The following is a 20225-nucleotide window of genomic DNA, read 5'->3' as shown; positions in this document are numbered from 1 at the left end:
TATCTAAAGCGCTCACCTCATACTTACCTGCCAATCGAACAGGATTCTCTCTCTCTATCGCCCATTGGTGATGATTCAATGCCACGCTTTCGATAATATCGAATGCCTCCTCTAAGGTTTTGTTCATGAGCGCACCACCTGCAGCAGAGTCTAAAGAGACTTTAGTAGAGTAGGAAATTCCGTTATAAAAGGTATGGATTACGAGCCATTTCTCCAGTCCGTGATGTGGGCATTGCTGCAGTAGTCCTTTAAATCGGTCCCAAGCTTCGAAAAGAGATTCTCCATCTTTTTGCGTAAAATTTGTGATTTGGTGACGGAGTGAAGCAGTCTTGCTTGGTGGAAAATACTTATCTAAAAATTTCTGCTCGAGTTGCTCCCATGTTGTGATACAGTCCGATGGAAGCGAATGTAACCAAGCTCGTGCTTTGTCCCTTAAAGAGAAAGGGAAAAGTCGCAATCTGATCGCATCTGCAGAGGCTCCATTATATTTAAGAGTTTCACAGAATTCCAGAAACACTTCCATATGAAGATTTGGATCCTCCGTAGGTGCTCCTCCAAACTGATGTTGTTGGATCATATTCAGTAAAGCAGGCTTCAGTTCAAAGTTATTTGCTTCAATTGGAGGCCTTCTAATACTAGATCTCAGGCCTCTAGCACTTGGCGCAGCATAGTCTCTCAACAGCTTGTTCTCTACCTGATTGTTCTCTTCTTGATTGGCCATTTCTCGTTGTTTTTGAAGTCGTCTCTGAGTGTGAAAGGTTCGTTCTATCTCGGGATCAACTTCAAGAAGGACTCCTCCTTGACCTGACCTAAGCATTCAACGAGAAAGGAATACTTCCAAATATAGAAAATCGAGTTGCAAAATTGGAAAACACAATTATGGAAAATGAATAAGAAAAATTACATAGAAATCTGGATTAATCAAACTGCAATATTCTAATATTGACACAGTCCCCGGCAACGGCGCCAAAAACTTGATTGCTTAAATCTGCAAGTGCACGGTTTATCGTCAAGTAATAAAATATCGATCCCACAGGGACTGGGTCAAGTACTAGAAATGTACGAGTTTCAATTATCCAAACGAATGATCTAATGAGAAATTTTACTCTAAATCAACAATTCAAGCGAACGAAAATCAACGAAAATATTAAGAGATAAAAACAATCCTAGGATTACGGTTTCACCACTCTAACTATTATCATGATGGTTCTCCGATAATGACTACTTATACCTAGGTTGGCTTCTTTTGTTTGAATGCAACTTTCTTTATCAAGGTATCCGAGTTAGATGATCTTTCATGCTGTGAAATCCTGTCACTAGATTCCTGCAAACCTATCTATACGTCCACCAGATTCGTAAGTTGATTCCTAAAATACCAACGGCCACTTTTGGTGATCACGCTGATGTATCTACTTTGATCCGTCCCCAATCTTATGGCATACGTACACAGATGACTCTTACTTGCATAGGATCCTGTCACATAAATCCCGCAAAGCCTATCTAGTCAATTACCACTTTCACAGAAACCAATCAAAGCATCATTCAACAATTTAAACAACCAACGAAAATATGCATAATCGAAAACCAAAGTTAACAACAAATCATGAACATAGTTAGGGGCTACTCCCTTAACCTAAGATTCAAACAACTACTCCATTACACCAGAGAATTCGACAATAAGATAAGGAAAAGACATTACTAATCGTCCTTGCTGATGTCGTCTATCTCCAAGTCTCAATTGCCGCCGTTTTCCCGACCCCCAACCACCCACTCCTGGTTTTAGGTTTTCTCCCCTTTAATAGAGCCTCCTCTCCTTGATAGTCGGTATCACCATTGGATTGACCCTTTCCATCTTTTAAAATCATCGCCGCAATAATAGCAATCTCATTACACGGCCCGATCATGTCCTCCTCTGCTTCCTGCGTCGCTCTTCAACATCTCCGCCACGCCCGTGTTCAACAACACGCCTTGAGCGTGTTGGTCGCTGAAAACCTCGACACGCCCGTGTTTATCAACAACACGGCCGTGTTGTTCTGATACCCTGGGTAATTCGGCTGGTTTTGTGCATCTTGTCATCAGAATTCAACGCAAAGCAGTATCCTTCGTCCAAATATGTTAAACCAAATAAAGACTAACAAATATGCTTCTAACAAGATAAAATGAGATGAAATGCATATATGTTTTATGCTCAAAACTGTACATGAGTTGCACACATCAGTGGTAGGCTCATCCTCTATGAGCATAACCTCATCATGGTCAGACAAGATAAATGAGTATCTCTCAGGCTGACGACGTACCCTATCAGACCTACGAAGAGGTATGTCTACTTGAACTGGTTGTTGTTCCTCAACTTCTTGTGGAACAACATCATCCACAACACTTTGTGGTTCAAGTTCAATTTCCATCGAGGCATCAGTGCTATTGTTCGCATCTTGAACTTCTTCAAGATCAAACGCGCTCCCACTAGTCTTTCTAGAAACAAACTCCCTTTCTAGAAAGACCCCAGTCTTTGCCACAACTACCTTGTGCTGACTGGGAATGTAGAAGTAATATCCCTTAGTTTCCTTGGGATATCCAATGAAAAAGCACTTGTCGGATTTGGGTCCTAATTTGTCTGAGACTTGACTTCGAACGTAAGCCTCACAACCCGAAATCCTCATGAAAGACACCTGGGCATCTCTCCCACTCCATATCCTATATGGTGTCTTTATCACGGCCTTGGATGGAACTCGGTTGAGTATAAAAGCTGTCGTGTCTAAAGCATAGCCCCAAAGGTATGTCGGAAGATCTGTGTGACTCATCATAGATCGTACCATATCTAATAAGGTACGATTCCTCCTTTCGGATACACCATTCCACTGTGGTGTTCCAGGAGGAGTGAGTTGGGATAGAATCCCACACTCAACTAGATAGTCACGGAACTCATGGGTAAGGTATTCTCCACCTCGATCGGATCGAAGTATCTTAATACTCTTGCCAAGCTGGTTCTGTACTTCATTCTTGAATTCTTTGAACTTTTCAAAGGATTCAGACTTATGTGTCATCAAGTACACATAACCATATCTACTGAAGTCATCAGTAAATGTGATGAAGTACCTATAACCACCTCTAGCAGCGACATTGAAAGGGCCACATACATCACTATGTATAAGTCCTAACAAATCAGTTGCTCTCTCGCTGTGCCCACTAAAGGGAGTCTTGGTCATCTTGCCTCGTAGGCATGACTCGCATATCTCATATGATTCAAAATCAAATGAGTCCAGCAAACCATCCTTATGGAGTTGGGATAAGCGCTTGTCATTTATATGACCTAAGCGACAGTGCCAGAGGTAGGTTTCGTTCATATCATTTGACTTGAACCTCTTGGTATTTATGTTATAGATAGGGCTCTCAAGGTCTAGAATATAGAGTCCGTTTATCAGAGGTGCACTACAATAGAACATATCGTTTAAATAGATGGAACAACATTTGTTCTTTATTGTAAACGAGAAACCTTTCTTGTCCAAACAAGAAACTGATATAATGTTTTTAGTTAATGCAGACACATAACAACAATCGACTAACTCTAGTACAAGTCCAGAGGGCAGAGATAGAAAGTAAGTCCCTACAGCAACAGCAGCAACCCGTGCTCCATTGCCTTCTCGTAGGTCCACCTCGCCCTTTGTCAATGCCCTGCTATTTCTCAGCGCCTGCACATCAGTACAAATGTGAGAAGCACATCCAGTATCTAATACCCATGATGTAGAAATAGATAGATTGACTTCTATAACATATATACCTGAAGTGGAAGTCTCACTTCGCTTCTTCTTAAGATCCTCCAAGTATACCTTGCAGTTCCTCTTCCAGTGCCCGGTCTGACCGCAGTGGAAGCAGGTAGCATCCTTGGTGACCCCTCCTTTAGGCTTCAGTGCCTTGCCTTTGCCCTTGGCTTGGGACTTTCCCTTGCCTTTGGGCTTGCCCTTGCCCTTATGTTTCTGAACCATCAGAACAGTGTTGGGCTTAGCCTTCTTAAGGTTTAGCTCAGCAGTTCTTAACATGCTAAGCAGCTCGGGCAGTGGCTTGTCAATCTCGTTCATATTGTAGTTTAGAACGAATTGACTGTAGCTATCCGGCAAGGATTGCAAGATTAGGTCAGTAGCCAGCTCTTGGCCAAGAGGGAACCCCAACCTTTGTAGGTTCTCTATGTACCCAATCATTTTGAGTACATATGGGCCTACTGGAGCCCCGTCTGACATCTTGCACTGAAACAGTGCCCTTGAGATCTCAAATCTCTCATGCCTCGCTTGACCTTGATACAGTTGACGAAGATGTTCAACCATATCGTAAGCGCCCATTAACTCGTGTTGCTTCTGAAGCTCAGAGTTCATGGTCGCGAGCATTAGACAAGACACATCTAATGCGTCATCTTGATGCTTCTTGTAAGCATCTTTGTCAGCTCGCGGGGCATTGGCAGGAGGAGCCTCCGGAATGGGCTGCTCCAGAACGTACAGTTTACGTTCTTGGGTGAGAACTATTCTCAGGTTCCTGTACCAGTCCAGGAAGTTTGCTCCGTTGAGCTTGTCCTTCTCGAGGACAGATCGCAGGGAGAAGGTGTTCGTATTCGACGTCATGGTAATTTACAACAGAAATAAATGCAGAAATAAGTATCATATTCTTAATCATTTAGCCTTTAACTAAATGATGCTCTCACTGAATTCTATAATTCATGTGGGACAAGATCCACATCATACTAACCATTGAGTTAGCTTTGGCTAATACGCCCAAGACTTAGTATGATCGGTAGGTAACGATTACCAATTACATCTCTATGCAACTCTTGTTTATAGAATCAAAATCCGCATTTATATTAAAACTCGAGTTAGCTTTGGCTAATACGCCCGAGAGTTAATATATATGTGATTTTAACCTAACTTTCCAACCGTTGGAAGAATGCCTATAGTTATACTCGATCCAACCGAGTTAACTAGGAATACTCAATCTAATTGAGTTGTACTCACCCATGCATTCATAGGCGGGACCAAGATTGTCCCTCTGTACCCTACCAAGATAGTATGTGTTGCTCTGCTTTGGCAGATTCAACAACTACATGCGATCGAGGTAGTGGTAGGTATCATGGCATGGTAGACATTACAAGTTGACGTGATTTAGATCTAATCTAAACGATGATGCGTATCATATACTCGATAGATCTAATCTAGTCGAAGGGTGCATCATGTGCACGACTTAGATCTAATCTAATCGTTAGGCACTAATTAATTACTTAATTAACTAGCATACATCACATACACACAAAAGCAATTAATTAAATTAATTTGTGATTTAGTCATGACCCTACTACGATCTTCTCAAGCCAATGAGAAGATCGGATGGTCAACCTAAGGTCAACAACTTCTCAAGCTCCTTCCGTTGACCACCTCGTGTTGCCCGTGCCCTCCTCGTAACTCCATCTCGTGTGGACCTTCCACCGCTTCAGAATTTACATTACAATTTTGAAACTCGAGTTACATTCGAGTCTAAATCTAATTTACAACCAGAATATAAGAGAAAGGCACGACGCGCAGGTCGTGAAAATAAAAATAAAAATAAATACAACACACACATCACAAATAACGGCGCGCAGGCTGTAATATGAATTACAACATAATTCCAATCTTATTGGGTCTTTTTGGGCCATGACTATCACAAAATTAATATATAATTCTAAATTATATATTTTTTTATAATTTTCTGTAATTTTCATATTTTTTTTTTACAATTTTATGAGTAAATTTTTCCCGGCGGTCCCGTTTAGCGTTTTCGGGCGCAATCACGGAACGAATCCCCTTGCGGGGTCAGGGGTAGCGCCCCTACCCGCGATCTAACCATCGCGAGAGTTACTTTGCGATCTAACAGCGCCTAAGCCCGCTGTCCCAAAAAAAATTTTGGGGCGAAACATTGCCGTTTCAGAAAATTCTTCTCGGTAGTCGAAGCCTACAAGTGTCTAAACACTTGTGCTTCGCTTCTACGAGAAAAATACTCATTAAAACTATAAAAACATGAATTTATAGAAAGTTTACAGATCTATATTTTTCATAAAAATATGAATCTAAACTCGTACTCGCTTCGCACGTGGTTCTGATACCACTGTTGGGTTTTTCGGGCCGCGAAAACCGCTTTTTCGCATCGCGGAAACCCCGAATCAACCTAGCCAACGGATCCGTGCAAAGAGTATAGAACAAAATTTATGAGTACGAGTTTACAACTTAGATCTACTCCTAGATCTACATGAAGAAAGAATATACCCTTGATGCGAAGCCCTTCGCAATCCCGCTTGTCCTCGGTTCGCCGGATCTTGAAAGTGTCAAAGTAGACACTTCTCTATGTGTATCCACACAAGCAAGAGATGGAGAAAAATCTCTAAGGATGTGCTAGCAACCTTAGAGATCAGTAGGGAGGAGAGGGAGAGCAAGAAGAAAACTCAAGAGGAAGAAGAAGATGGAGTTACAACCACTTGAATGAAAAATCAATTTTTTTTTCATTCCACCTAAAAGTGGCCGGCCACTTCAAGGCATGTAACCCCCATGGAATATCAAGAGTCAAGTCTCTTGATCTCCTCCATGAGACTCTTCATCTTCCTACTTAAGTCAAGTCAAACTTGACCACTTCTCTCCCTTGGTTGATCTAATCTAACCATTGGTTCAAGTCAATTTTAATTTAATGAATCTCTATTCATTGAATTAAATTAATTAAATCAGTCTAAGTCTAAATTAGACTCACTTAACACATGAACTAAATTGAGTCCAACTCAATTAGCCTACTTTGGATTACTCTTAATCCAATTTGATTCATCATATGAACGTAATCATTTAGGTTCATCTAATGAACCTAATCTCCATCTAATTGCCCTTAGTGTGTGACCCTATAGGTTCTTGTAACGTTGACAATGCCCCTAAACCCATTTAGGAGCATAAGTAATGAGCAGTATCTAGCAACACATCATTACTACCCAAGTTACAAGAATGTTGAGATCCAACATCACCTTGTGACTACTAATTGTGACTCCTCACAAAATATGACAAGTGTCCTTCTATCCTAGACATCTAGATTGATCAATGTGAGACATAGACCGTGTCATCCTCTAATCAATCTAAATCTTGAACTCCAAGTAGACTCACTCAATCAAATGAGCTCAATATCCTATATTGACTCATTTGGGCATGGCCATGCACTTCGTGGTCTCACTCTATCAAGAATATCGATGTCGCTCCCGTCATATAGGAGGGATAGATCCCATCTACATCACTCACATTCCTCTGCATAATTCGTTACATACCCAGTAATCGCCTTTATAGTCCACCCAGTTATGAGTGACGTTTGACGAAACCAAAGTACATAACTCCTTATGTAGGGATCTATGGTGACTTCAGGTCTAAGGACTAGTAGTCATACTAATAGCCACATGAGAAAGTATATAACACTCATATAACGATCCATGATACTTTCTCATGGCGGGTCATTCAGTATACATTCTCCAATGCATACTCATGTGTCAACTTAATATCTCTATATCCATGACTTGTGAGATCAAGTCATCAAGTTGACCTATATGCTAGTCTTATTGCATTAACATTGTCCCTAAATGTTAATACTCGACTAGGAATGATTAAGAGTAGTGTTCCCTATATCATCTCACTATCGGTTCAACTAACCGATTGATATAGGTGAGAACCGTCTACTCAAGGGCGTTATTATACTTAGTTTATTTGACACCAATACAAGTAAGTATAATAACCAAAAACCAAATACCTTTATTTATATAGAATATGATACAACAAGTCCAAAATACAATCATCAAATGATTAGCTCTAGGGCTCTAGCTAACAGGAATCTTCCCTGACATACAACATATATTCTCTGATAGGTAGTTACGATTCTCTGATCTGTTGTCGTGTAGTGCCTTCTATCCTGCCCGGGTATGATTGAAACAACTCTGGTTGGTCTATTGAGTGCTGATGAACAAACTGGTCGGGCCCCTTCTGCCAGTTTTTATGATTCCGACCCTACCGAGGGTGGTAAGTCTACTCACATAGGTTCGCTTGACAACTCCTGATCGGTAAAGCCAGGTCGGGTTGGGTCCTGACTGTGCTTCTTGCCGCAACCATGGTTTCCCAACTGGGAGAACCCTCTCTGGCTTCATACACCGAATGGCCCTGGGTGGTCCCACTCCATATACGGACTGCCACACCTCATTGACTTTTGACTGCCACGCCCCCTTGACTTCTGACTGTCATATCCTCTTGACTTCTGACTGCCACGTCCCCTTGACTTCTGACAGCCACGTCCCCTTGACCCGACCCTACTACTATGCACCGTATCACAAGTCTCCTCCCCAAGTCTAGTCGAAGGAGGCCCGGGTTCGACTGACTAGACCAGAATCCGGTTTCACTCGGCCTTGTTACCGCGACGTTAACTACTTCTCCCTTTCCCCAGGTCCTTGGGAATTTACCATGCTCTTGGATGCTGCATCATTTCTCGGATGTTTGTGCTGCTGCATCAATCCCCAGATTTTGGGATACACATCGTGTCCTTGAATGCGATACCATTTCCTATGTGTCGTTTGCGTGCCCCGATGAAAACCCTTCACTTCTATCTCTTTAAGAAGAGATGACCCCTCTCATACCCTTACGCTTTCCTTGTACTCCTTTATGCCATGGAATCCATAGTGGAGCCTGATGAGATATCATCTTTACACCAACAACTCACTCATCTGACTCAGTTACTTACCCAAAAGGATGAGGCCTTATTGGAGATGACACAGAGCAGGGACCTTCAGTCTTCCCTTCGTCGAGAGATGGAAAAACTTTGGTTAACTGCTAAGTCCCGGACCCGAGCTGAGGCGGCCTTGAAGCATAAGGCTCATGCAGATCTGGAGAGCCAGCCTCACTTTATCACCTATTTGAAGATAAAACATGAGAACTCTCTGACTCTTCTCCAAGAAGAAAGTTGGCTAAAAGATGAAATTATCGCCCAGCAATATCGCTCCATCTAGTGTATCAAGACAGAACTGATCCAGGTACGAGCCCAGTTGGAGCAAGCAAGTCGGGCAGATCAATCCAGCTATCAGCATCAACTTGACCCTGTTAATTGAAAGGGAAGTTGGCACTACTTACACTCCTAGCGTGATAATATGTATTTTGAAGAATGTCTTCTGAACTTTATCAAATAAATGTCAATCAAGCTATGCTGTGGGTCTTTGTTCATGTTTTTCCCTTGTGTTTCCTTCTCTTCTTTGGGACATCTCCTTTTGCGTGATCCCCTGAATGGTTGAATATGAAAATATACTTATTGGTAGTTTGTATTGAGGCAAGAGTCAGAACACTCACTCGAGAAGTCGCTGGTCGTGAAAGCATGCTCACTTAAACTCGTACTGGGGCGAGAATATGGAATCCCGACCAAGAGGTCGTTGGTCATGAAAGCATGCTCACTTATAACTCGCACTGGGGAGAGAGTCTAAAAACGTGAGAGCAAGCTCACTTATAACTCACCCTGGGGCGAGAGTCTGGAATCCCGACCGAGAGGTCGTTGGTCGTGAGAGCATGCTCACTTATAACTCTCACTGGGATGAGAGTCTGGAGGCATGAGAGCAAGCTCACTTATAACTCGCACTAGGGTGAGAGTTTGGAATCCCGACCGAGAGGTCGTTGGTCATGAGAGCATGCTCACTTATAACTCGCACTAGGGCGAGAGTCTGGAGGCGTGAGAACAAGCTCAATTATAACTCGCCTTGGGGCGAGAGTCTGGAATCCCGATCGAGAGGTTGTTGGTCATGAGAGCATACTCACTTATAACTCACACTAGGGAGAGAGTCTGGAGGCGTGAGAGCAAGCTCACTTATAACTCATCCTGGGGTGAGAGTCTGGAATCCCAACTGCGAGGTCGTTGGTCGTGAGAGCTTGCTCACTTATAACTTGTACTGGGGTAAGAGTCTAGAGGCGTGAGAGCAAGCTCACTTATAACTCGCACAGGGGTGAGAGTCTGGAGGCGTTAGAGCAAGCTCACTTATAACTCGCATTGGGGCGAGAGTTTGGAATCCCAACCGAGTGGTCGTTGGTCGTGAGAGCATGCTCACTTATAACTCACACTGGGGTGAGAGTCTAGAATCCCGACCGAGAGGTCGTTGGTCATGAGAGCATGCTCACTTATAACTCGCACTGGGGCGAGAGTCTGGAGGTGTGAGAGCAAGCTCACTTATAACTCACATTGGGGCGAGAGTCTGGAATCTCGATCGAGAGGTCGTTGGTCGTGAGAGCATGCTCACTTATAACTCACACTGGGGCGAGAATCTGAAATCCCGACCGAGAGGTCGTTGGTCGTGAGAGCATGCTCACTTATAACTCGCACTAGGGCGAGAATCTGGAGGCATGAGAGCAAGCTCACTTATAATTCGTACTGGGGCGAGAGTCTGGAGGCGTGATAGTAAGATCACTTATAACTCGCACTAGGCGAGAGTATGAAATCCCGACCGAGAGCTCGTTGGTCGTGAGAGCATGCTCACTTATAACTCGCACTGGGGTGAGAGTCTGGAATCCCGACCAAGAGGTCGTTGGTCGTGAGAGCATTCTCACTTATAACTCACACTGGGTGAGAGTCTGGAGGCGTGAGAGAAAGCTCACTTATAACTCGCACTGGGGCAAGAGTCTGGAGGCGTGAGAGCAAGATCACTTATAACTCGCACTGGGGCGAGAGTCTGGAGGCATGCCCAGGCATTCAGATCCGGACACCTGCCCGAGCATTCTGATATGGATATATGTCCAGGAATTCTGATCTGAAGTTCTGTCCAAGGATTCTGATATGGAGATTTGCTCAGGAATCCTGATCTGGAGTTTTGCTTAAGGATTCTGATCTGGAGACCTACCCAGGAATCCTGATATGGAGATGTACCTAGGAATTCTGATCAGAAGACCTGCCCATGAATTTGATTTGGTTGGTAGCACTTGCGACTTAACAGGATATGAGATAATGGATTTAGCTTAATATTCCTACAATCAAAAAGTACATTTCATAAGGTTTTTGATTAAATTTTAAACCTTACTCTGGTTTCGAGGAAATGCAGAGGCGTCGAATTCCGATCTGCTTTCCCACCTCCATCTTCTCCACTTCCCGAGACTCTCGCATGGACTTTCCAATTCCCAAGGCATGACCTTCATGAGGCAAGGCTCGCCTCCTATCATATCCTTCCTCATGATTTTGATGTGCGTAAATATTATGATGGTTTATGTATGTTTCTACGCACATTCACTTGCTTTATACGTACATATTTTTTGTATGATCGCCTCTTTTATCAGGTACTCATCATATATACTCTTTTGTACGGATATCTGCTCATTGTTTGGTTTTGTGTTGACAGGGATAACTTTCGAAGCGAAAACAATGTTTGTCGACACACCGGAGCGAGCCAGAGAACACAACCGTGCAAACCTTGCACGGTCGTGTGGCCACACAGAAGAGGAGAAGTGCATGACCGTGCAACCCTTGCACGACCGTGCGGCCACCCCAGAGGCGGATAAGAACACGATCGTGCAACCTTGCACAACCGTGCCCCCCATGACCGAGATTAAGCAGCACACGGTCGTGCAACCCTACGCGGTCGTGCCCCCAAAAGCCGAGCCCCAGCATCACACGGTCGTGCGAATTGGCACGGCCGTGCAGCACATCCAGAGACAAGAAATGGCACGGTCATGTCATCCTTGCACGGTTGTGCCGCCGCGCAGCATTCTAGCCTATAAAAGGGGTTTTAACCCTTTTTCCGAGGGGGAGAGCCGGGAGGCGAGCCGTTAAGAGGAGAATCACTCTGGTGTCATTCCACACCATCTAGGACATCGATCTAGCGACCTTTCATCACCACATCAACTCCAGAAGCAAAGGATTGGATCCGAAGATCACTCATCGTCGTTGGATAAGCATACTTCTTTTTTCTCTCTTTGTTTTTGAGGATTGTATGTCTAGATTCACTATGTCTTCGGATTTTTCTCTGGCGTCTATGGAGTAGAGTCCTTGTTCTAGGATGAGGGAGTAATTGTAGATTGGATTTAATGTAAGACTCATGTTACGCTTATATTCATTGGATGATTTTGCTTGCTTTGTTTCGACTACTCGATCTCTTTGTCGTGTTGATTGATTGTGTAGGAATTGCCAACCTCGTAGAGGGAATGCCTTAGATCATACACCCAGGGGCCCTAGTGATAGAGGTAATCCGTTCACGGACATCTAGGATATTCCCTTGAAAGGAGAGGCGACTCCTCCATAAGGAAGAAAGAGACCAAACTAAGCTTCTTAATTCTATCCTTGACAACATCAATAAGAGTCGTGTCCTTGTGATCTACTGAGGTGCCCTAGTGACAGAGGTTAATCGTAATAGAATTTCATAGGGATCGTCTTTGTTTGGTGCTCACGAATAGTTGCTTTAGCTTCTGACAAATGCATGCTGATGGACAATGAGTATAGGATAGTATGAGACACATCAATATCACCACAATGAAACCAAACTCCTAGAACTCTTCATTAACCAGGTTGACTTCTTCTCGTTGCTAGTTCTCATTCCCTGCTTTCTAATATCTTTTCTTAGATTACTTACAACCATCGATAGTGTAGCTAATCTTAAGTGTGCCATCACTAGTGCTTATAACCAGTCCTTGTGGGGTTGACAATCTTTTATATTTTTGACGACGAATCCGTGCACTTGCGGAATCGTAACAGATTTTCCCGTCATTTCCATCATAAATGCCTCTTCCTAGGGGGTTGACACGTGTCCCGCAACCTTAACTCCTCATAATGTATGACGGATGCTTTTTCCGCACGCTTCCCCAAATCACTTTTGTTCCTTGATCTGACGGCTGATGTGTGTTGCACCATTTCGTTTGTCCGGCTCGGTCTTCGATGTACCCTAAGGATTTTGATTTATAAACCCTAAAGGTAGTCCATCGTCGCTCCTCGTTGCTCCATCTTCCTCTGATTCTTTGTCGTTCCTTCGCTTTCAATTGTTTGTCTTCTTCTTCGTGTCTCTCCGCTGTAAGTACTTTTCTTCTTTCGCTTGCCTTCCCCTTCTCTATCTCTACAATGACTAGCAAGAGAGAGATGTCTTGGTACTCGTACTTCCTTTCTCATTCGGATAAAAGTGATCTCGAGTCGATCTGTGTTAACTTGAAGCTTCCTGAAACTTACAAGCTCCTCCTGCCAGGTCCCCATGACCACACTTCCTCCCCTCCTACAGGGTTTGTGACCTTCTTTAAGGACCAGCTCCTGGGTGGTCTCCGTTTTCCTATTCATCCATTCTTTGCATCTTTGAGTCAATATTTTGGTATCTCTTTATCTCAGTTTGCACCCAATGCCTTCTGTACTATGTGCGGAATGGTGATTTTGTGCCGCCTATATAAAACTCCTCTAACCCCGCAACTCTTCCATCACTTCTATGCTCTTAAGTGATCCAAACCAGACGTTTTTATGGTCAAATCTAGGATGGGCTATAAGTTTTTTGCGGATATGCCCTCTTCCAATAAGGGTTGGAAGTCTCACTTTTTTTACATACAACTGCCTGAGCCTGTTACTTGGCCTACGCGATGGCGATACAATCTTCCTTCCCCCTCCAAATTGTGAGAGCATCAGCATTAGCCTGACTACCTCCCCTCTTCCGAGAAGCTGGAAAAAGTTCAGCTCCAACTCTCGGTGATACTGTGAGAGGGCCTCCTACATGCTTTCGGGCTCAGCCCTATCCCTGCATCAATAGGCGCTCCTTTTGGTAAGATTTCCTATCTTCCCTTCCACATCTTCGCTAACTGAGGTATCTCCTTGTGGTTTTATAGAAGCTGCTATGTTTTGTGCCTTCTCTGTTGACTCTTCCAAGCTACCCAATGTTGTTCTGAAGGAGCTGGGAGAAGAACTCCTAAGAAAGTCTGGTGCACCCTCAACCATTCAAGTTGGGGTCGCGGTCGGGTCTTCTTCCCAACTGTCCCAGGAAAGAGAAGCCCTAGAACCCGAGGCGACTGAAGATGAAAAGGCTTCCTCTCCGCCCCCGGAAAAAGTTTACGTTTGCAATGCAAGAGGAAGCGATTCATCCCCTCAGTCCAAGCCTCTCTGCTGAGGGTGGTCCCACTCCATATACCGACTGTCACACCTCTTTGTTTTCTGACTGTCACGCCCCCTTGATTTATGACTGTCATGTCCCATTGACTTCTGACTGTCACACCCTCTTGACTTCTGACTGCCATGCCCACTTGACTTCTAACTATCACGTCCCCTTGACCCGACTCTACTACTATGCATCGTATCAATAATTTTTCAACATCAATTGACATTCAACTCCTGAGGCAACCCTGCATAGATACACTTATGTGAGTAATTGTAACCGTATCTATCCACTAAGTGTTATTAGGTACAATAGTTAGGTTGACTTCTGAAGTGACAAAGTTCAGAAGTATACCTTTCTTGAGATACGAGTTGATGTATCTAGGGCAATCCCCTTTCTTTTTACAAAAGAAACAAGATAGGTCCGAATCTTGTTGCTTTTGCACCTTATGCCCTTAAGCCCTGTTATTGCAAGTTGTTTATCTCTACTCTTACTTTTATCCCTTCTTTTTTTTCTTGTTCGAATTTCGAGATGAAGATGTAAAGTGAGCACTATTAGATGTATCATACCTTAATCTCTCTTCTTATACAGACTGAGCTATAAGCTCATTTAGTATCCACTTCTCCTTTTTAGTGTAGTGAATTATAGGCAGAGAGATTAGGATTAGGTTCACAAGTACTCTTTCGGACATTTCCAACTTTAATGTCTTAAGCTTTGTAACCAAATTCGAGATATCGTTGATGTACTTCCTAATGTTACCCTTTCCTTTATACCTCATGGACACTAGCTTTGTAAGAAGTGTAGTACTCTCAATCTTTTTGTTTGAGATAAATTGGTCACCTAATTTCACAATGAAGGTTTTAACATTGTCATGCGATTTGATCTCTTCCACTTGTCAAAGATTACCTTTTGATCTTCAGTGGAATCACTAGTCAAAGGTGCAGGACAATTATGCCTAAATACAAAGTCTAAATTTATACAACCTAATAAAACTATAATATACTCTTTCCATTGTCCATAGTTTGTGCCAACATGCACGAGGATGTTCAAATTAGCAGACATTAAGAGGACTGCATATATAAAAGCAAAGAACGTAACTCAATTTACTAAACAAAACATGTATCTTTATAGTTGTGCAATAACAAAATGCAACAAACAAAACATGCAATATTATGAGCATTAATTGAGTTACCTAGTGCAACATTACATTAAGTCTTTGGACTAAATTGTAATTTGCTAGTGATACCCTCTAAACAGCTTATAACTTCATCCGCCACACGTTACGCTTTTCTTTGGACCAATATCGTGCGCATGATTAACTTTATGTATACGTCTCCTTAGTTTATGTTTCCAACTACCACTTACAATATTCCTAATCGACCACATAGTGCATCTTCCTTTGGGCCAACACATTATGCGCATGTCTTAGAAGCTAAACTAGATTTATGAGCTTCCTTAAATATATATCCAACATAAAGAATGGTTTTTCTTTGGGTCAACCATCTTTAGCATGAATATACATCTAATAGTATTGGCTCGACTAAGTAGAAGTGCGAAGAAAGATATAGGACAACTGCTGAAAACATAGCTAATCAGTTATCAATCGATTGATATCCGCTACCAATCGATTGATACTCTTATCAATTGATTGCCTATTTGCCTTCAAGACGCAATCGATTGACACACCTTATGTGTCAATTCCAAGACACGGTAATGGCAATCGATTGTTCAACTGTCGGAAGGCTTCTGTACGCAAGTTCATCTGCACCAATCAATTGACGCCTCACAACAATCGATTGATGTTCACTAATCAATCCCACCGATCGATACGGAAACCTTCTATGGACAACCCAGCAAATAACAATCGATTGGTGTAAACCAATCAATCGACACAATCGATTCCGTGACCTTCTTTATCTGACCCAGGCTCAACAATCTATTGGTGTTAACTAATCGATCGATCCAATCAATTTGGAAACCTTCTGTGCTTGATAACCTTCTGTGCTTGATCCTAGGTTTACCAATTGATTGGTGAATAATTGATCTACCCAATCGAATCTGGATTGTTCTATGTGCAATTTTGGGCATCACAATTGATTGGTGCTTATGGCAATCTATTGGTACACACCAATCTATCTGCTCAGTCAATTTGGGAGCGCCTTTCTCATCAATCGATTGGTAGTTGAAAACTTGATTTTTTGAATGCAATTTTTCAACTTAAAAAAAAATCCTAAAATCGTTGCGTCAATCGCGTTCTCACGGATAATGTGAAAAACTCAATCCATAGGTTAAATCCTAACCTATACAAACTACATTCAACGAATATGCATCAATCCAAGTTTCCACAATGGATTACAGAACAATGCACACTTTCCAATGATAAGTTAATTTTAAGCTCTGATATCAATAGAAAGCAATAGCGATACATCGAAATTTAACTATATAATGCATCAATAACATGATCTAGCTATTATTAACTTTTAAGGCTAAAATTGAAAACCGAAACAATGGCTACCAATGGGCTAACCTTAATCTATCTCAAAAGTCATTGATCTTACTTATCATCATAGTTGATTCCTGCAATGTAGTGGAAGTCTTTGTGCGGCAATCTTCGCTTGGTTTCAACATATAAGAGTCCAAGGAAGAAGAAGCAACCAAAAACCCTTTTGATTCAAGATGCCCAACTCAAAGGAAACTTCTTCCTTATATACCAAGTCCATCTTGCAGAGACCATCCACCCTAAACTCCATTCATCATTAACAGCCCATTAATGTTAATGAACTGAGTTAACAGATCAACACATTGGAATCCACATTCAATAAGCTAAACCTCCCTTCATGTATTGCACATTAGATCACTTAATTGGGGTTTAATTCTTTAATAACATAATTGTTGTGTATTGTGTTGATCTTACTAGGATGAGCAAGAACCGTTCTTTCCTCTAATTGTGATGGTTTCACCAGAATTTATGCTAATAGAACATTATTAGAGATACTCTTATTAGTAAAATATGCTAGGAGAAGTTGGTTTTACATTTTGAGTTATTTCTATGTAAGTTTTGATTCAATTTAGTATTTTGGTGTACTTGTTTTATCTCTCATCTACCAGTAGAGAGAAACTGTCAACTAGATCAGAACTTAAACATGTCTTTCTTTTGACCACTCTTAGTTGCATGATGAGTATAGTTGCTACTCTCTATAGTTATGACATATATCTATTTCTACTGATGTTAACCTACCTTTATTGATTTGAGTCAATTCCATTCCGTTTGAAATCCTCATCTACTTGTAAGTTTGTAACTTCTAGTTCCTGCACATTTATCCATTACGTTCTCCTGCAAGACTATCAACAAGGCTTCCACTTATTGTTTTGTCCATATCATTACATTCTCCTGCAAGGCTTCCACTTATTGTTCTAAGCATTTTCCTTTCAACTTAATTAATTGTGCAGAAAATTAAAGGTGGCTAATGATTGATTCCATTACTTTTAATCTTGCTTAGAACATCACCGTGAGTTGTATACGTACATACCTGAAGGTAAGGTGTACGTCATTTTACAATTCAATCAGATATATATGTTCCTTGTTGTCTTATAAAATCAGATATTAGATATAGATTATAAAACAAACCAACTTGAAGGTCTCGAAGAGGTCATCGCACGCCTCAACGTGGCATTAGAGAAGAAGAAAAAGGAGATTGCAGAGTTCGAGTTGAAGTATAATATTAAGATAAGAAAGGCAGATAGTGAGACCAAGGAGGATACTAGCCAGAAAGAAGGCTCCGCACAGGGGGTTCTTGTAGGTCCTGCAAGCTGAGTAGAAGGAAGAGCTGGGAAGAAATAAGTTAACGATCAGGTTATGCAGGTGCTATAATGCTAGTGGTGTTTAGTATTGGCATGCAGGTCTTCTCTGTTTTAGTTGTCTGATCAGTAAAGAACTAGAAACCAATGGGATTCTTGAGCTGTGGAAGTAGAATTCTTCTCTGTTTTATCTTGTACTCTTGTCATTTTGTCAATTATCAAAAATGCACCAACGTATTGTGTTTTCCCCCGAAGTTACTAGTTTCTTTCTTTTGGTCGAAACAATTCCAACATATTTTAGAATCACTTTCTTACATTTCTACAAATGAAGCCGAGGCTCCAAAATAATCGCTTAATTATCACATTATTCACGAGGGTTCATCAAATGCAACTGGGAGGATTCATCGTGCCGGCGGCGCTTCCCTGCGCATTCTTGCAGTAGGCCTCCGCCTGCTTGTTTCCCAAATAAGTCAGCTTTATATCACGCAAATCCAGTCCCCTGCATGGGTTCGTCGGACTGCAGTCGAACTTCACCGCCACCGGCGTCGCTGACGACCCCTGGATGTCCATGTACGAGACCTGGCTGATCCTGATTCCGGAGCTCTGTAATGTCAAACCAAAAATTGCATTTGATCCCTGGATAGCTATCAAGCACTGGAGATGAGATTTGAAGATCTATACGGACCTGGCCGGGGCAGTCGACGTTGCCGGGGCAGTAGTTTTGGTCGACCACGATCGGGTACCCCACGTTCTGCATGACGGCGTGGGAGAAGGTGACGCCCTCCACGGAGCCGCCGTTCGGCTTCCCCCAAGTCTTGATCCTCAACCCATTCTGCGTCCCCGAAAAGGTCACCGCCGTCACCGTGATGTTCTGCACTCTGGTCTCCGACGGCGTCGCCCCCAGGCTCCCAATGCTGCACCGTTTACGATTCAACCACCATTATATATAAAAACAAATCAAACCATGCATTTGATCATTGAGAGCCGAATCAATGACCTTATGCCGTGTCCCGGGCCGCAATGAATCTTCTCGATCCAGACGTTGCTGGTTCCTTCTCCCATGGAAATGCAATCGTCGCCGGTCTTTATCACCGTGCTGACGACGCTGACATCTGTCGATTTCTGGATGTGGATGCCGTCGGTGTTGGGGCTGTCCCCCGGCGCGATGATATTGGCGCCCTGTATTTTCACGCCGCTGCTGGCGAAGATTGAGAGGTGGAAGACCTCGCTGTTGTGGGAAGCCAATCCTCTGATGACCACGTTCGTCGACAGCGCTATCGCCAGCGACTGCACGCACCCAATTCACGCTTTAATTTCAAACTTCAATTGGAAAAAAAAAACAAAATGCACTCGAATTAGTTGATTAGCTACAGTGGCGCCTTGTGGGCAGCTCCGGCCGGCCTTCTTGCACGCCCAAAAGGCCTGGCCGCGGCCGTCGATGATGCCGCCGAGGACGGACAGGCCGTTGACGTACTTGAACCGCAACCAGTTGGCGGCGGCGGTGTATCCGGAGGGAGCGACGAGGGTGCCGGCGATGAAGACCCTGATGGCGCTGTTGTTGCAGGGACCTTGGAAGGTGGCTTGGCCGACCATGAACCGGCCGGCCGGCACGTACATGCTCGCCGGCTTGTTGGCGGCGCAGGCTGCCGACCATGCGGCCAGGAAGGCCTTGGCTGAGTCGGTGCGGCCGTCGGCCACCGCGCCGTAGTCCACTACGTTGTAGCTTGCTGCTGCAAGAAGGGAAAGACGGAGGGCGATGAGGAGCAAGCACACTGCTCGTGCCATCATGGAAGAAGAATACATTTACAGAGAGATTAAAGTTAGCAAATTAACGTTTGAAAATTACTTGATCCGCTGTGCCGCCTCTTCGAGCGAGGGGATCGATTTATAGCTAGAGACGAGATCCGACCACCGGAGTCGGGAGTAGAAGTGAAGGGTCGAGATCGGAATAAATAAACTGAAGGTCAAAGGTTGGTGGTGGAGTGCAAGCGTTGCCTCAGGAACTATAATAGGCGTTAATTTCAGCCGCTATTTTCTGTTTTAAGATTGTTCTCTCTGCTTGCGCCATTGATGGCGACTGCGTGCCTGGATGTGATTCATCAGATCATTATCTAAGATGATAATTTAAGCGTCTAGTTTTCGTCCAGTGAATTCTTGTCACTTTGCTTAGCTGCAAGAGGACTTTTCAGAGGTGATTGCTTGTCATTGGAGCCTCCGTGCATTCCATGGTTTAGGATTCAATGGATATTTGCCAGTGAAGCGTGCAAATACTAATTGAATTCCAAGTGTGGTTTCTTCTCATTCAAGGTCAAGATTTAGATAGCCT

The 20225-nt window shown here is 43.1% G+C and overlaps 1 protein-coding gene, 1 long non-coding RNA gene and 1 other non-coding gene across 4 annotated transcripts; 2 read left to right on the top strand and 1 right to left on the bottom strand.

Annotated features, from left to right (window-relative positions):
- Positions 1 to 215: 215 nt before the first annotated feature.
- Positions 216 to 322, top strand: LOC122022017. Its single transcript, XR_006122767.1, has one exon. It is a non-coding gene; the product is annotated as a small nucleolar RNA R71 (small nucleolar RNA).
- Positions 323 to 13590: 13268 nt separating this feature from the next.
- LOC122021098 lies at positions 13591 to 18089 on the top strand. Its single transcript, XR_006122450.1, has 2 exons — positions 13591 to 13774; positions 17552 to 18089. It is a non-coding gene; the product is annotated as an uncharacterized LOC122021098 (long non-coding RNA).
- On the bottom strand, positions 17990 to 19887 carry LOC122021095 (polygalacturonase-like). 2 transcript variants are annotated; one of them, XM_042579180.1, is made up of 5 exons: positions 19746 to 19887; positions 19271 to 19629; positions 18897 to 19186; positions 18585 to 18813; positions 17990 to 18502 (listed from the first exon to the last, which is right to left on the bottom strand). In XM_042579180.1, exons 2-5 carry the CDS (start codon positions 19514 to 19516, stop codon positions 18281 to 18283), a joined length of 987 nt encoding a protein of 328 aa, XP_042435114.1. In that variant the 5' UTR covers positions 19517 to 19629; positions 19746 to 19887; the 3' UTR covers positions 17990 to 18280. The 2 variants fall into 2 exon arrangements, with proteins under 2 accessions (XP_042435114.1, XP_042435113.1); XM_042579179.1 differs by having other exon boundaries at positions 18183 to 18502; positions 19271 to 19870.
- Positions 19888 to 20225: the final 338 nt, after the last annotated feature.

Source organism: Zingiber officinale, chromosome 9A (assembly GCF_018446385.1).
Source record: "Zingiber officinale cultivar Zhangliang chromosome 9A, Zo_v1.1, whole genome shotgun sequence".
Classification (NCBI taxonomy): domain Eukaryota; kingdom Viridiplantae; phylum Streptophyta; class Magnoliopsida; order Zingiberales; family Zingiberaceae; genus Zingiber; species Zingiber officinale.
This window is presented reverse-complemented; position numbering and strand designations above follow the sequence as displayed.

Excerpts from the sequence above, each read along its gene's own strand:
- LOC122021095 (XM_042579179.1), bottom strand. The coding sequence starts at position 19,702 with ATGTATTCTTCTTCCATGATGGCACGAGCAGTGTGCTTGCTCCTCATC. Across the intron at positions 19,187-19,270 it reads GCTGCCCACAAGGCGCCACT|TCGCTGGCGATAGCGCTGTC; the intron begins GTAGCTAATCAA and ends GGGTGCGTGCAG. Across the intron at positions 18,814-18,896 it reads GGCCCGGGACACGGCATAAG|CATTGGGAGCCTGGGGGCGA; the intron begins GTCATTGATTCG and ends TAAACGGTGCAG.